At 45.9% G+C, this 16,725-nt stretch overlaps 1 protein-coding gene across 5 annotated transcripts in view; it reads right to left on the bottom strand.

The window, feature by feature from the left end:
• KIF1A (kinesin family member 1A) overlaps positions 1-16,725 on the bottom strand; it is a 233,028-nt gene that overhangs the window by 82,152 nt on the left and 134,151 nt on the right. For all 5 annotated transcript variants that reach the window (XM_073581223.1, XM_073581219.1, XM_073581220.1 and 2 more), the window contains exons 20-21: positions 15,586-15,766; positions 14,827-14,899 (exon numbers count right to left, since the gene is read on the bottom strand). In XM_073581223.1, the coding sequence (XP_073437324.1) occupies positions 14,827-14,899; positions 15,586-15,766 (254 nt within the window). The remainder of the gene's footprint in view (positions 1-14,826; positions 14,900-15,585; positions 15,767-16,725) is intronic.

Here is a 16,725-nt window from a genome sequence, read left to right as displayed (position 1 = left end):
ACAAGTGTCCAGTGTCCAAAAGTGTGCGCAGAGATTCAAAATCTCCATTATCCTCTCGTCACTTTGGTCACAGGCAGCTGTGCCATCGAGCGTGTCACATAGCGCTCAGATATCAGTGGGCCTCACACAATCCACAAGTGTCCAGTGTCCAAAAGTGTGCGCAGAGATTCAAAATCTCCATTATCCTCTCGTCACTTTGGTCACAGGCAGCTGTGCCATCGAGCGTGTCACATAGCGCTCAGATATCAGTGGGCCTCACACAATCCACAAGTGTCCAGTGTCCAAAAGTGTGCGCAGAGATTCAAAATCTCCATTATCCTCTCGTCACTTTGGTCACAGGCAGCTGTGCCATCGAGCGTGTCACATAGCGCTCAGATATCAGTGGGCCTCACACAATCCACAAGTGTCCAGTGTCCAAAAGTGTGCGCAGAGATTCAAAATCTCCATTATCCTCTCGTCACTTTGGTCACAGGCAGCTGTGCCATCGAGCGTGTCACATAGCGCTCAGATATCAGTGGGCCTCACACAATCCACAAGTGTCCAGTGTCCAAAAGTGTGCGCAGAGATTCAAAATCTCCATTATCCTCTCGTCACTTTGGTCACAGGCAGCTGTGCCATCGAGCGTGTCACATAGCGCTCAGATATCAGTGGGCCTCACACAATCCACAAGTGTCCAGTGTCCAAAAGTGTGCGCAGAGATTCAAAATCTCCATTATCCTCTCGTCACTTTGGTCACAGGCAGCTGTGCCATCGAGCGTGTCACATAGCGCTCAGATATCAGTGGGCCTCACACAATCCACAAGTGTCCAGTGTCCAAAAGTGTGCGCAGAGATTCAAAATCTCCATTATCCTCTCGTCACTTTGGTCACAGGCAGCTGTGCCATCGAGCGTGTCACATAGCGCTCAGATATCAGTGGGCCTCACACAATCCACAAGTGTCCAGTGTCCAAAAGTGTGCGCAGAGATTCAAAATCTCCATTATCCTCTCGTCACTTTGGTCACAGGCAGCTGTGCCATCGAGCGTGTCACATAGCGCTCAGATATCAGTGGGCCTCACACAATCCACAAGTGTCCAGTGTCCAAAAGTGTGCGCAGAGATTCAAAATCTCCATTATCCTCTCGTCACTTTGGTCACAGGCAGCTGTGCCATCGAGCGTGTCACATAGCGCTCAGATATCAGTGGGCCTCACACAATCCACAAGTGTCCAGTGTCCAAAAGTGTGCGCAGAGATTCAAAATCTCCATTATCCTCTCGTCACTTTGGTCACAGGCAGCTGTGCCATCGAGCGTGTCACATAGCGCTCAGATATCAGTGGGCCTCACACAATCCACAAGTGTCCAGTGTCCAAAAGTGTGCGCAGAGATTCAAAATCTCCATTATCCTCTCGTCACTTTGGTCACAGGCAGCTGTGCCATCGAGCGTGTCACATAGCGCTCAGATATCAGTGGGCCTCACACAATCCACAAGTGTCCAGTGTCCAAAAGTGTGCGCAGAGATTCAAAATCTCCATTATCCTCTCGTCACTTTGGTCACAGGCAGCTGTGCCATCGAGCGTGTCACATAGCGCTCAGATATCAGTGGGCCTCACACAATCCACAAGTGTCCAGTGTCCAAAAGTGTGCGCAGAGATTCAAAATCTCCATTATCCTCTCGTCACTTTGGTCACAGGCAGCTGTGCCATCGAGCGTGTCACATAGCGCTCAGATATCAGTGGGCCTCACACAATCCACAAGTGTCCAGTGTCCAAAAGTGTGCACAGAGATTCAAAATCTCCATTATCCTCTCGTCACTTTGGTCACAGGCAGCTGTGCCATCGAGCGTGTCACATAGCGCTCAGATATCAGTGGGCCTCACACAATCCACAAGTGTCCAGTGTCCAAAAGTGTGCGCAGAGATTCAAAATCTCCATTATCCTCTCGTCACTTTGGTCACAGGCAGCTGTGCCATCGAGCGTGTCACATAGCGCTCAGATATCAGTGGGCCTCACACAATCCACAAGTGTCCAGTGTCCAAAAGTGTGCGCAGAGATTCAAAATCTCCATTATCCTCTCGTCACTTTGGTCACAGGCAGCTGTGCCATCGAGCGTGTCACATTGCGCTCAGATATCAGTGGGCCTCACACAATCCACAAGTGTCCAGTGTCCAAAAGTGTGCGCAGAGATTCAAAATCTCCATTATCCTCTCGTCACTTTGGTCACAGGCAGCTGTGCCATCGAGCCTGTCACATAGCGCTCAGATATCAGTGGGCCTCACACAATCCACAAGTGTCCAGTGTCCAAAAGTGTGCGCAGAGATTCAAAATCTCCATTATCCTCTCGTCACTTTGGTCACAGGCAGCTGTGCCATCGAGCCTGTCACATAGCGCTCAGATATCAGTGGGCCTCACACAATCCACAAGTGTCCAGTGTCCAAAAGTGTGCGCAGAGATTCAAAATCTCCATTATCCTCTCGTCACTTTGGTCACAGGCAGCTGTGCCATCGAGCCTGTCACATAGCGCTCAGATATCAGTGGGCCTCACACAATCCAAAAGTGTCCACTGTCCACAAGTGTGTGCAGAAATTCTAAATCTCCCCTGTCCTATAGACACCTTGTACCTTGTTTTACATTACTATATAGTTTGTTGGATTTTTTCTACATTTCTACCAAAAATGAGGAAGGCTGGTGGAAGAGGCCGTGGAATTGGGCGGGGGTTGGCAGCTGGTAATGATGGTGTTGGTGGTGGATCTGATGGTAGTGGCAAGAGCAAAATAGGACCGAATGCAGGAGGTGCTGACCCTGCGTCATCGTCTGGCTACATAAGGCCTCGAACGCTTAGTTTTCTAGGAGTTGGCAAACCGCTTTTAAAGGCAGAGCATCAGGAAAAAGTTTTGTCTTACATTGCTGACTCAGCCTCCAGCTCTATCGCCTCCTCTTCTTCAGTTGTAAAAAGTAAAAGCACTGAGTCGTCATTGGAGGCTCATGTTCATGAACCACACCTTTCCTTGGGTCCTTCACCCCAACCAAGATTGAAGGATGACGCAGGCCATACTACTGATTACTCCATGGAGCTGTTTTCACATACCATGCCTGGATTATCAAGTGAAATGGTGAATTACCCAGGCCAAGATGAATCTGACATGGAGTGCACTGATGCACAGCTGCTGATGGATGATTCTGCTGGTACATTCACTCAGAGCACTACATTGTCCTCGCAGTGTACAGAGCCAGATTTTGACCCTGATGAGACTCAGGTGCCCCTTCCCGCACACTATACCACCATACACGGTGACACAGAGAAAGGTGCACATGACATAGAAGAGGAGGTGATGGATGACCCAGTTGTTGACCCAGATTGGCATCCATTGGGGGAAGAGGGTGCTACTTCCAATAGCTCAGATGAGGAGCATCCACAGCAGACATCGACATCGCAACAGCTGTTATCTGGCAGGCCCGGAGCACTCCAAAGACAGGTTCCAAACATCAAAAGAGTTGCTGGACAGCTTGTCCAGAGGGTCAAAAGATCACAGCGTGCTAGGCCGCAAAATGTCTGCCAAAGTAGGAAGAGTGCAGTGTGGCACTTTTTTGAACAAAATCCTCATGATCAGGCCAAGGTTATCTGTAAGAAGTGCGCAAAGACCTTTAGCCGAGGGAAAAATCTGAAAAATTTGAATACCAGTTGCATGCTTAGACATTTAACCAGCATGCACTTGCAAGCGTGGACACAACACCAAACCTCAAGTGCCACATGTGCAACTGATCACAACGAAGGTAGTCAGCAACGCTACATTGTTTCCCCCACTGTAAGCCCACCGGTTAGCACAGCAGCAAATGTTGAGGTGTCGTTGCAAGACCACAGCAGTCAGGGAATCCCACTGTTATATCAACGAAAGACTGATTCTAGGCCATCAGAAAGAACACCAACTCCATCACCATCATCAACCCTCTCTCAGTCCGCCCTGTCCACCGCTACTTCCACCATATGCAGCTCTCAAGTCCAGCTCACCCTCCCAGACACTATGAGTAGGTCAAGAAAGTACTCAGTCTCTCATCCGCGTACACTGGGTTTGAACGCCCACATTGCCAAACTAATCTCGTTTGAGATGATGCCCTTTCGGTTGGTGGAAAGCACAGCTTTCCGCGAACTCATGGCCTATGCAGTACCACGCTATGACCTACCCAGTCGCCACTTCTTCTCTCGCAAAGCCATCCCAGCCCTCCACCATCATGTGAAAGACCGCATTGTCCATGCACTCAAGCAGTCAGTGAGCGGAAAGGTGCACCTCACAACTGATGCATGGTCCAGTCGGCATGGCCAGGGCCGTTACGTGTCCATCACTGCGCACTGGGTTAATGTGGTGGATGCAGGGTCCACAGGGGACAGCGGTGGTGGGACAGTGCTGCCTAGCCCACGGTATAGGAAACAGTTGGCTGTAGGCGTTCGACCCTCCTCCTCCTCCTCCTCCTCCTCCTCCTCCTCCAGAAGCGAAAGCTCGTCCACAGAGCGCAGTCGTACGAGCACTCCATCTGCAGCTGCCACTGTTGCACACGATGTGTCCCCCTATCGAGCAGCTAGTGGAAAGCGTCAGCAGGCTGTGTTGCAGATGATGTGTTTGGGCGACAGACACACCGCCGAGGTGCTGGCCGAGTACTTGAAGCGACAAACTGAGTCATGGCTGGGCAGTGTACATCTTGAGGCAGGCAAGGTAGTTAGTGATAACGGCCGTAATTTTGTGGCAGCCATAGCCCTTTCAAAACTCAGCCACATACCTTGCTTGGCTCACACCTTGAACCTGGTGGTGCAGTGCTTCCTCAAAAATTATCCGGAGTTAACAGCCCTGCTCCAGAAGGTGCGAAGACTGTGCGCGCACATCCGCCGGTCGCCTGTACACTCCGTTCGTATGCAGAAGCTGCAGCGATTGCTCCACCTTCCCAACCACCGCCTCATTATCGACATTGCAACAAGGTGGAACTCCACCCTGCACATGGTGGAGCGGCTGTGCGAGCAGAGGCAGGCCATAATGCATTTGTGGGAGGATACACGGCCAGGCACTTTGAGAGCAGACATGGAGTTGACAGGCGTGCAGTGGTCGAAGCTGAAAGACCTTTGTAAAGTCCTTCAGTGTTTTGAGGAATGCACACGGCTGGTAAGCGCAGACGACGCCATCCTAAGCATGAGCATCCCACTTATGCGTCTGCTCATGCAAACTTTGACACACCTTAAGGAGCAGGCGTCTGCAGCCAATGTTGATGAGGAGGAAGAGGAGGAGGGAATCCTTGATGACATTCAGCCATTGTCTGCTCAGGGACCTCTCCTGGACGAGGTGGAGGAAGAAGAGGAGGAGGATGATGGGGATGATTACTTAGGGGAGGAGGATGCATCTCGTGGGGCAAGTGAAAATGTTGGCGTGGCAAGGTCTGGTACAGGGTTTGTGCATGACTGGAGGGATGTGGATTTGCCAGAAAGTGCTCCTCCACCCAGCACTCGCAGTGCATCATTGACACCGGGAACATTGGCCCACATGTCAGATTATGCCTTGCGGATCCTAAAAAGGGACCCCCGCATTGCCAAAATGATGAACGATGACGACTACTGGTTGGCCAGCATCCTGGATCCACGCTATAAAGGCAAATTACAAAACATCATGCCACAGGAGAACCTTGACCTAATATTGGCTAATAAACAAGCAACTCTGGTAAATCGGTTGCTTGAGGCATTCCCAGCACACAGCAGCGGTGATGGTTCTCACACGAGCCGTACGGGCCGGGGGCAGCTTGGCAGAGGTGTTCGTGGTGCACACAGCAGAAGTGGCGTTGGAGACAGGGGTTTCATGACAATGTTGTGGACTGATTTTTCAAATACCGCTCACACAACTGGTAATACTGCATCGATGGAAAGTGACAGGAGACAGCAGTTGTCAACTATGGTTACAAACTACTTTTCCTCCCATATCGATGTTCTCCCACACAGGTCATTCCCCTTTGACTATTGGGCCGCTAAACTGGACACCTGGCCTGAATTGGCCCAATATGCCTTACAGGAGCTCGCTTGCCCAGCTGCAAGTGTGCTATCGGAAAGAGTCTTCAGTGCAGCTGGATCAATCCTGACAGAAAAAAGGACCCGTCTGTCAACCCAAAATGTGGATGATCTAACCTTCATTAAAATGAACCATGCATGGGTTTCCAAGGATTTTGTCCCACCTTCCCCTGATGACACATAGGGTGACAGAAAAATGGCTTGATTTGGTCCACCTCTTCCTGGTACTTCACCTATTTCGCCTTTTGCATCAGCTGAATGTCCAACATCAACATATGCCACTTTCTAAAACTCCCTAACTGTGCTGCCTCCCCCCCATGGCCGGGGTCACCACCTACCGCATGACACCGTGCGAGTGCCGTTGCCCTGGACAGGTGGGTAGGCCGACTCTTGGGCGCGGGCACTGGCACAGGGTCCCTCATAGTGCAATCAAGTGTCTCTGACGGTGGTGGTGCACACCCGCCGTCAGACACACCGCTGTACTATGAGGGGCCCAGTGCCAGTACCGACGCCCACGAGTGGGCCCCCCTTGCTTGGGCAGGGCCCCAGCATTTGCAATCTTTACCTCTCCCTGCTCCTCCGCTGTGTAATCTGGGCCGTCAAATCCATACTGTGCCTGACACCGTCTGAGCCTGTCTCCTGAGACATATTTTGAATGTGTATGCTATCCATACATGTTATCCGGGGATACGGTACCCTTTCTAACCTTTGTGCAATCACGTGCAATCCATACTGGGCCTGACACCGTCTGAGCCTGCCTCCTGAGACATATATTTTGAATGTGTACGCTATCCATACATGTTATCCAGGGATACGGTACCCTTTCTAACCTTTGTGCAATCACGTGCAATTCATACTGGGCCTGACACCATCTGAGCCTGCCTCCTGAGACATATATTTTGAATGTGTACGCTATCCATACATGTTATCCAGGGATACGGTACCCTTTCTAACCTTTGTGCAATCACGTGCAATCCATACTGGGCCTAACACCGTCTGAGCCTGCCTCCTGAGACATATATTTTGAATGTGTACGCTATCCATACATGTTATCCGGGGATACGGTACCCTTTCTAACCTTTGTGCAATCACGTGCAATCCATACTGGGCCTAACACCGTCTGAGCCTGCCTCCTGAGACATATATTTTGAATGTGTACGCTATCCATACATGTTATCCGGGGATACGGTACCCTTTCTAACCTTTGTGCAATCACGTGCAATCCATACTGGGCCTAACACCGTCTGAGCCTGCCTCCTGAGACATATATTTTGAATGTGTACGCTATCCATACATGTTATCCGGGGATACGGTACCCTTTCTAACCTTTGTGCAATCACGTGCAATCCATACTGGGCCTAACACCGTCTGAGCCTGCCTCCTGAGACATATATTTTGAATGTGTACGCTATCCATACATGTTATCCGGGGATACGGTACCCTTTCTAACCTTTGTGCAATCACGTGCAATCCATACTGTGCCTGACACCGTCTGAGCCTGCCTCCTGAGACATATATTTTGAATGTGTACGCTATCCATACATGTTATCCAGGGATACGGTACCCTTTCTAACCTTTGTGCAATCACGTGCAATCCATACTGGGCCTAACACCGTCTGAGCCTGCCTCCTGAGACATATATTTTGAATGTGTACGCTATCCATACATGTTATCCGGGGATACGGTACCCTTTCTAACCTTTGTGCAATCACGTGCAATCCATACTGGGCCTAACACCGTCTGAGCCTGCCTCCTGAGACATATATTTTGAATGTGTACGCTATCCATACATGTTATCCGGGGATACGGTACCCTTTCTAACCTTTGTGCAATCACGTGCAATCCATACTGGGCCTAACACCGTCTGAGCCTGCCTCCTGAGACATATATTTTGAATGTGTACGCTATCCATACATGTTATCCGGGGATACGGTACCCTTTCTAACCTTTGTGCAATCACGTGCAATCCATACTGTGCCTGACACCGTCTGAGCCTGCCTCCTGAGACATATATTTTGAATGTGTATGCTATCCATACATGTTATCCAGGGATACGGTACCCTTTCTAACCTTTGTGCAATCACGTGCAATCCATACTGGGCCTGACACCGTCTGAGCCTGCCTCCTGAGACATATATTTTGAATGTGTACGCTATCCATACATGTTATCCAGGGATACGGTACCCTTTCTAACCTTTGTGCAATCACGTGCAATCCATACTGGGCCTAACACCGTCTGAGCCTGCCTCCTGAGACATATATTTTGAATGTGTACGCTATCCATACATGTTATCCGGGGATACGGTACCCTTTCTAACCTTTGTGCAATCACGTGCAATCCATACTGGGCCTAACACCGTCTGAGCCTGCCTCCTGAGACATATATTTTGAATGTGTACGCTATCCATACATGTTATCCGGGGATACGGTACCCTTTCTAACCTTTGTGCAATCACGTGCAATCCATACTGGGCCTAACACCGTCTGAGCCTGCCTCCTGAGACATATATTTTGAATGTGTACGCTATCCATACATGTTATCCGGGGATACGGTACCCTTTCTAACCTTTGTGCAATCACGTGCAATCCATACTGTGCCTGACACCGTCTGAGCCTGCCTCCTGAGACATATATTTTGAATGTGTACGCTATCCATACATGTTATCCAGGGATACGGTACCCTTTCTAACCTTTGTGCAATCACGTGCAATCCATACTGGGCCTAACACCGTCTGAGCCTGCCTCCTGAGACATATATTTTGAATGTGTACGCTATCCATACATGTTATCCGGGGATACGGTACCCTTTCTAACCTTTGTGCAATCACGTGCAATCCATACTGGGCCTAACACCGTCTGAGCCTGCCTCCTGAGACATATATTTTGAATGTGTACGCTATCCATACATGTTATCCGGGGATACGGTACCCTTTATAACCTTTGTGCAATCACGTGCAATCCATACTGTGCCTGACACCGTCTGAGCCTGCCTCCTGAGACATATATTTTGAATGTGTATGCTATCCATACATGTTATCCAGGGATACGGTACCCTTTCTAACCTTTGTGCAATCACGTGCAATCCATACTGGGCCTGACACCGTCTGAGCCTGCCTCCTGAGACATATATTTTGAATGTGTACGCTATCCATACATGTTATCCAGGGATACGGTACCCTTTCTAACCTTTGTGCAATCACGTGCAATCCATACTGGGCCTAACACCGTCTGAGCCTGCCTCCTGAGACATATATTTTGAATGTGTACGCTATCCATACATGTTATCCGGGGATACGGTACCCTTTCTAACCTTTGTGCAATCACGTGCAATCCATACTGTGCCTGACACCGTCTGAGCCTGCCTCCTGAGACATATATTTTGAATGTGTACGCTATCCATACATGTTATCCAGGGATACGGTACCCTTTCTAACCTTTGTGCAATCACGTGCGATCCATACTGGGCCTAACACCGTCTGAGCCTGCCTCCTGAGACATATATTTTGAATGTGTACGCTATCCATACATGTTATCCGGGGATACAGTACCCTTTCTAACCTTTGTGCAATCACGTGCAATCCATACTGGGCCTAACACTGTCTGAGCCTGCCTCCTGAGACATATATTTTGAATGTGTACGCTATCCATACATGTTATCCGGGGATACGGTACCCTTTCTAACCTTTGTGCAATCACGTGCAATCCATACTGGGCGTGAGAACGGCTGGCGAGCTGTTAAGCAAGCTACAGCACCTGTCCAGACAAGTACAGGGATTCCCTAGCGAGGAGACTTATTTGATTGTTTTCAATGTTGGGACAGCAATTTTTGGGGAGCACTATACTCTGGAGAATGATAGATGGGGCCCACCATACACTGGAACATTCCAAAGGTGGACATCAGACACTGGAGCAGCATTTACAGGGCCCATTATACACTAGAGCATTAGAAATGGGGCCCATTATGTTTGGAGCATTATTTGGGCCCATAAGACAGTGGAGCTTCATCCATGGGGACCAACATATACTGTAGCATTATGTGGAGCTCATCATATACTGTTTCAAACATTATATGGGACCAATGATTCTGTATGGAGAAATAGATGGGCCTCGTCATGAGATGTAAAAAGTGAGGTATTTTTCATTGTACTATACCGCTATTTATCTGCCGTATCGGAGCATGATGAGTTGTGGTATGTGTTAAAGGGGCGCTCTTTCGCCCAGGGCACATGAAAACCTGCAGCCAGCCCTCCCCCCCCCACAACTTTAGCCAAATAACCCCCATTTTTCAGTGCATAACTTGTATTATGAAGTTAATTAAGGTTGACAAGCTTAAGTAAGAAGAATTGATGCTTTTGGCATTCAAATGGGCACTGTAGGTGTGTTTCCTGTCCTCCTCTCACTGCCGACTTTTATTCCCCATTGACTTACATTGGGTTTCGTGTTTCGGGACGACCCCGACTTTTCCCTATAATCGGACGATCTTGCTCGACCCGACTTTTGGAAAAGTCGGGTTTCACGAATCGAAACGCGACCCTAAAAAACCAAAAGTCGCTCAACTCTACTAAGTAGTTAGTGCTGATCCTTTAGTTTGGGTTCAGGCAAGCATCTGATTTTCATCCAGAAAAAAAACAGACGATTTTCATCAATATTCCATCCATGTATTATCTGTATGCTCCTTTCTTACATCGTTATGATATCAGTTTTTATACATCATACATATAATATAAAATATACAAGACCAAATAGTTTCCTATGTTAATAACAGCAACGTATCAGTAAAAACAGATGCAATATGGATGATCCATATGGGAACACGTTTTTATTGCTCACCCACAGACTTGAATAGCTGAATCTCAGTCAAAAATGGAAGAGACTAGTGCAGGCCCGCACAACATATAGTCTTTCGAAGGATGTTGTGAATCCACGGAGAAGCCCAGGAGACCCTGCTCCCTTCTTCATATCGTCAAATGTATTCACATCTAAAACTAGACTGTGTTGCGCCGGGACTGTGGCAGAGCAGATCGACTGTCAGCCCCAGCCCCGATGTGTAGGGGCGTGATGACGTCAGCACATTACTGACCTCATCACACTGCTGTTGGGACCGAAGAACAAGTGAGGACGTGACAGCCACTGGTTTAGATGAGGGTGCTGGGGTAGGGAATGTAAGGGTTGAGGGATACTGCAAGGGTACATTATGGGGCAGTGGAGCACATAGTATAGCGAGGGGCAGTGGCGACTTTATGCAGAGAGACACTGAGTAAGATATGGAAAAGGCAGATTAGGGTGATATTTTGGAGTCTGTGTGGGGATATTATAGAGGCGGGTAGTGTGGGGGGGGATATTTGGTTGAGAAAGCACAGTGAGAGGCAATTATTTATTCAGTGGCACAGCATTGGAGATATTTTGATTTATGGGTCAGTATAATGCACTTTTATTTTTTAAGAGCATTGTGTTGGGAAGTGTTGCTGAGAAGAAGCAAGTCTGCAGAGACGAGCATGGAATCTCATCATGGCATCTGAACAAAATGGAGAAGAATTATGGTCCCAAAACGTGTTTTTTTTACCATAAACTCTCCAAATCCTCCTCAAATGCTAAAAACTTTGTTCTGATGATGTATTAATGTACTTATGGTGGTTCTGGTAATGTATTCAAGTAAGTACCCCTTTAGTTATTTTGCAGCTCTTGGGACTGGTTCAGTATGGCAATGTGGCCCTTTGACCAAAAAATGCTGTGCACCCTTGGACTAGAGCATGTTGTGATCTTTTTCACACAGTCACTTTGTCATTTTCACTAACATTGGTGAGTCTAGTGATGAGCGAGTGTGCTCGTTACTCGAGATTTCTTAGCATGCTGGGGTATTCTCCGAATATCTTGGGCGTGCTCATAGATTATGTTTGAGTCCCCGCAGCTGCATGATTTGTATTTGCATGTATATGTGGGGATTCCCTAACAAAAAGGCAACCCCTGCATGTGTTCAGGTTGTGTAACAGCTGCAAATCATGCAGCTACAGTGACCCAAACAATCTACGAGCACACCCAAGATACTCGGAGATCACCCCAGCATGCTCGGAAAACTCGAGTAATGAGCACACTCGCTCATCACTATGAGTAAGCTAATCGTGTGCCATACGATTCTAACACGGACAGCACACTTCTGCATATAGCTTATATGATTTCTCCCTTGCTAGGATAGGTCAATTGGGTTCCTATGAGATAAATCCTAATATGGGCAGCAAAGTGGTTGGCTGCCTGCCTTGCAGGATTTGGGGATTGTTTTCCTCTCACATACCAAAAACATAGCGATAGATAAATTGATTTCCTTTCACATTGGTTGTACTGAGTGTGTGCATGTGCGTTATGGAAAGAAGAATATGAGCCCCACTAATGAAAGATACTAATGTGAATAAGTACACTTTCTGATTGGCACTGGCTAACTTTTTTGTCAAAATAAGTAAAAAAAAAAAAAGATCAATATCTGTTCTTTTAAAGCAGATTTTTCACCATATTGGACACTACAAACTACATACATTAAATCTCAAGCTACAGTGCCTTGCAAAAGTATTCGTCCCCCTAGAACTTTTCAACCCTTTCCCACATATTATGCTTCAAACATAAAGATACCAAATGTAAATTTTTGGTGAAGAATCAACAACAAGTGGGACACAATTGTGAAGTTGAACGAAATTTATTGGTTAATTTAAATTTTTGTGGAAATTCAAAAACTGAAAAGTGGGGCGTGCAATATTATTCGGCCCCTTTAACTTAATACTTTGTTGCGCACCTTTTGCTGCAACTACAGCTGCAAGTCGCTTGGGGTATGTCTCTATCAGTTTTGTACATCGAGAGACTGAAATTCTTGCCCATTCTTCCTTGGCAAACAGCTCGAGCTCAGTGAGGTTTGATGGAGATCGTTTGTGAACAGCAGTTTTCAGCTCTTTCCACAGATTCTCGATTAGATTTAGGTCTGAACTTTGATTTGGCCACTCTAACACCTGGATACGTTTATTTGTGAACCATTCCATTGTAGATTTTGCTTTATGTTTGGGATCACTGTCTTGTTGGAAGACAAATCTCCGTCCCAGTCTCAGGTCTTTTGCAGACTCCAACAGGTTTTGTTCAAGAATGGTCCTGTATTTGGCTCCATCATCTTCCCATCAATTTTAACCATCTTCCCTGTCCCTGCTGAAGAAAAGCAGCCCCAAAACCATGATGCTGCCACCACCATATTTGACAGTGGGGATGGTGTGTTCAGGGTGATGAGCTGTGTTGCCTTTACGCCAAACATATCGTTTGGCATTGTTGCCAAAATGTTCGATTTTAGTTTCATCTGACCAGAGCTCCTTCTTCCACATGTTTTGAGTCTCCCAGGTGGCTTGTTGAAAACATTAAACAACACTTTTTATGGATATCTTTGAGAAATGGCTTTCTTCTTGCCATTCTTCCATAAAGGTCAGATTTGTGCAGTGTACGACTGATTGTTGTCCTATGGACAGACTGTCCCACCTCAGCTGTAGATCTCTGCAGTTCATCTAGAGTGATCATGGGCCTCTTGGCTGCATCTCTGATCAGTCTTCTCCTTGTTTGAGATGAAAGTTTAGAGGGACGGCCAGGTCTTGGTAGATTTGCAGTGGTATGATACTCCTTCCATTTCAATATCATCACTTGCACAGTGCTCCTTGGGATGTTTAAAGTTTAAGAAATCATTTTGTATCCAAATCCGGCTTTAAACTTCTCCACAACAGTATCACGGACCTTCCTGTTGTGTTCCTTGGTCTTCATGATGCTTTCTGTGCTTCAAACAGAACCCTGAGACTATCACAGAGCAGGTGCACTTATACGGAGACTTGATTACACACAGGTGGATTATATTTATCATCATTAGTCCTTTAGGACAACATTGGATCATTCAGAGATCCACAATGAACTTCTGGAGTGAGTTTGCTGCACTGAAAGTAAAGGGGCCAAATAATATTGCACGCCCCACTTTTCAGTTTTTGACTTTCCACAAAAATGTAAAATAACTAATAAATGTCGTTCAACTTCACAATTGTGTCCCACATGTTGTTGATTCTTCACCAAAAATTTGGTATCTCTATGTTTGAAGCATGATATGTGGGAAAAGGTTGAAAAGTTCCAGGGGGCCGAATACTTTCGCAAGGCACTGTAAACTCAATATGCTCAAGTATGTTGCAAAAGTATTATTCAATCATTCTGACGTTGATTTTTTCTAAGTAAATACACCAGCTTTTTCAAGTCTAAGGGCTCATACTCACATGCGAGAAACTCGGACGAGTCTCGCTCGTCAATACCTGGCACTGCCACCGGCACTCGGATCGGAGCATTCAGCTACATAGAAATACATGCAGCTGAACGCTCCGATCCGAGTGCCGGCGGCAGTGCCGGGTATTGACGTGCGAGACTCATCCGAGTTTCTCGCATGTGAGTATGAGCCCAAAGACATCTACTATACCACTTTATAACACACTTTTAACATCTCTGCTTCCACATTGGTGCTCCGCAACGTGATTGTGGGGTACAGGTGAGTTTCCATATCGTTTGGAGATCTAACAAAGGCCCCTAGGCTTGCCATGAGATCAGTTTTACACTAACAGGACATAATGCACATTAATGCTATGATATAATAAGTACCTAAGTCTCTTAGAAGGATTAAAATGAAATAAAGGTTAGAAAAAAATAACCCATAGAATAAAATTCACACTATATTTAAGCCACAGAGTGAACTACATTAAAAATAAATATATCAGTCTTTCAACCTAATCTATTGCCATACATATTCTATAAAGCTCTCACCAGTCTCTGCTGCTCCAGAAGGTAATTTGCTTCCTCGCGTTCTTTTCTGTACTGATCTTCCAGTTCCTGAAGTCTAATGGAGCAAAAGTAAAAGCATTATTTTTATTACCATGAGGTCCTCTTTGGCATGTGAAGATGCCCATATATCTTATATACATGTCGGCTGACAGCTATCGATTTAGACTCTTTCATGCATATTAATGCTTGGCCTGGCTGAGTGTTAGAAGGGAATAAGCTGCTGCCAGACTCCTCAGGGGAAGGCTTATCTAGCTGAAGAGCAAAAAAATTCTGCATTGAACTTCAACACGCCCAATCTTTCTTCCAGGACAGTCAGGAGAGCCCCGTAACATTGGATGGTTGACCTTTCTCGACAAAAATGTTGGGTCTGGGCTATTTTAAGGTATATGGTGGCTTTAAGTATGTGAACATGTCTACATTTGAAAGACAAAAACTAGATTCTTTCATGAATAGAAAACAGGGCCTGATTTTAATTTTCAAGGACTGATAAATGCACACTCTTCCTGTAGGATGTAATACAAAGTTAGCCAGAATATCTTTGTGATTTGTTACTCTTGTTTGAAGAGGTAATCTTGAGTAATAGGTCATCTCTTCATTAAGTAAGTAATCCCTTATTGTCATCATTTGGTAGAGGTTCCTGTTTGGACCCGCTAATGATATGACTATTATGGCACGTAATTGACATGTCACAAAAATACCATATCTGAAAACTCAATCTCTTTGCGTTACACGCAGACTCACCTTTGCTCCATCTCTTGCTTCATGTCAATACCTTGCTTCTCAAGTAACTCCCGCTGAGCAAACGCCCAGTCGACAGGTTCTACAGGAGTCTCTGCACAAGGAGTACGTTCTCTCTCCTGGCGGGCTTGTTCAGGGTGGTTAAAGCGAAACACATGACTCTTCCCCATAATGATTCGATTACCTAAATAAAAGAATAGAGATTGTAGCCAAGTGCCATATATACAGTATTACACAGGGTATCGACAAGCAGGAAGAAAGTAATATATCTTGAGCCTTAAACAGTTTGAGCCTTCCCAATGTGAGATCATTTTAGTTAAAAAAAATTTCACCTGTAAAAATACTGTAAGCCCTTGACTAGTCCTTTACCGTCAAGCTACACGAACAAGGTCTCTAGTGGCTACCATCAGTGACTCTAAGAAAATTCTCCCAAAAACAGATTTAAATAATTAAATAGCTTACTATAGTACTATACTATACTATTACTCAGTGTAACAGAAGAAGACTCATGGAAATATATTACCTGTGGATTGCTCTTAATGGGTTTTTTGGATGTGGAAGACTTCCAAACTATATCTTTGAAGTATGAGCAGACAGCGTCGTACATCGTCTATAGGCTTTCAGTGTAAAAACCATATACTTGCGGTATGCTTTTTTTTTACTGTATACGTTTGTATCGGAATAGCACAATCTCAAGCTTTATTCCATCTCTATTCTATTCAGCAAACTAAAAGCTACTTTGAGAAACCCAAAATAAAGGACCAGTTATAAGTATGTCAACTTCCAAAGGGAAATATAGAAACCAAAAAGGGAAGTAGAAGACAGAGTAAAATATGAAATTTTATTAATCACAATTAAAATGTACAATATGTGAAAATTAATGTAGATCAAGGCAGAGTGTACCCAATGTCACCATACAAATTAAGCCAAGTGAACAGATATAACGAACGGTAAAAACACTACATAAATAGCAGACCACAATTATACAACTGTACATTTTAATTGTGATTCATAACATTTCATATTTTACTCTGTCTTCTACTTTTCTTTTTTGGTTTCTAAAAGCTACTTTGGCCTGATGGAGGCCAGAGGATGATTCTTGGTCTCTGGTGACTGGGAGCCTATTCTGGTGCTTATAACAAA

Source organism: Dendrobates tinctorius, unplaced genomic scaffold, assembly GCF_039654945.1.
Source record: "Dendrobates tinctorius isolate UK_male_01 unplaced genomic scaffold, ASM3965494v1 ptg000069l, whole genome shotgun sequence".
Lineage (NCBI taxonomy): Eukaryota > Metazoa > Chordata > Amphibia > Anura > Dendrobatidae > Dendrobates > Dendrobates tinctorius.
Note: the sequence above shows the minus strand (reverse complement) of the source record. Positions and strands in the feature narration are given on the sequence as shown.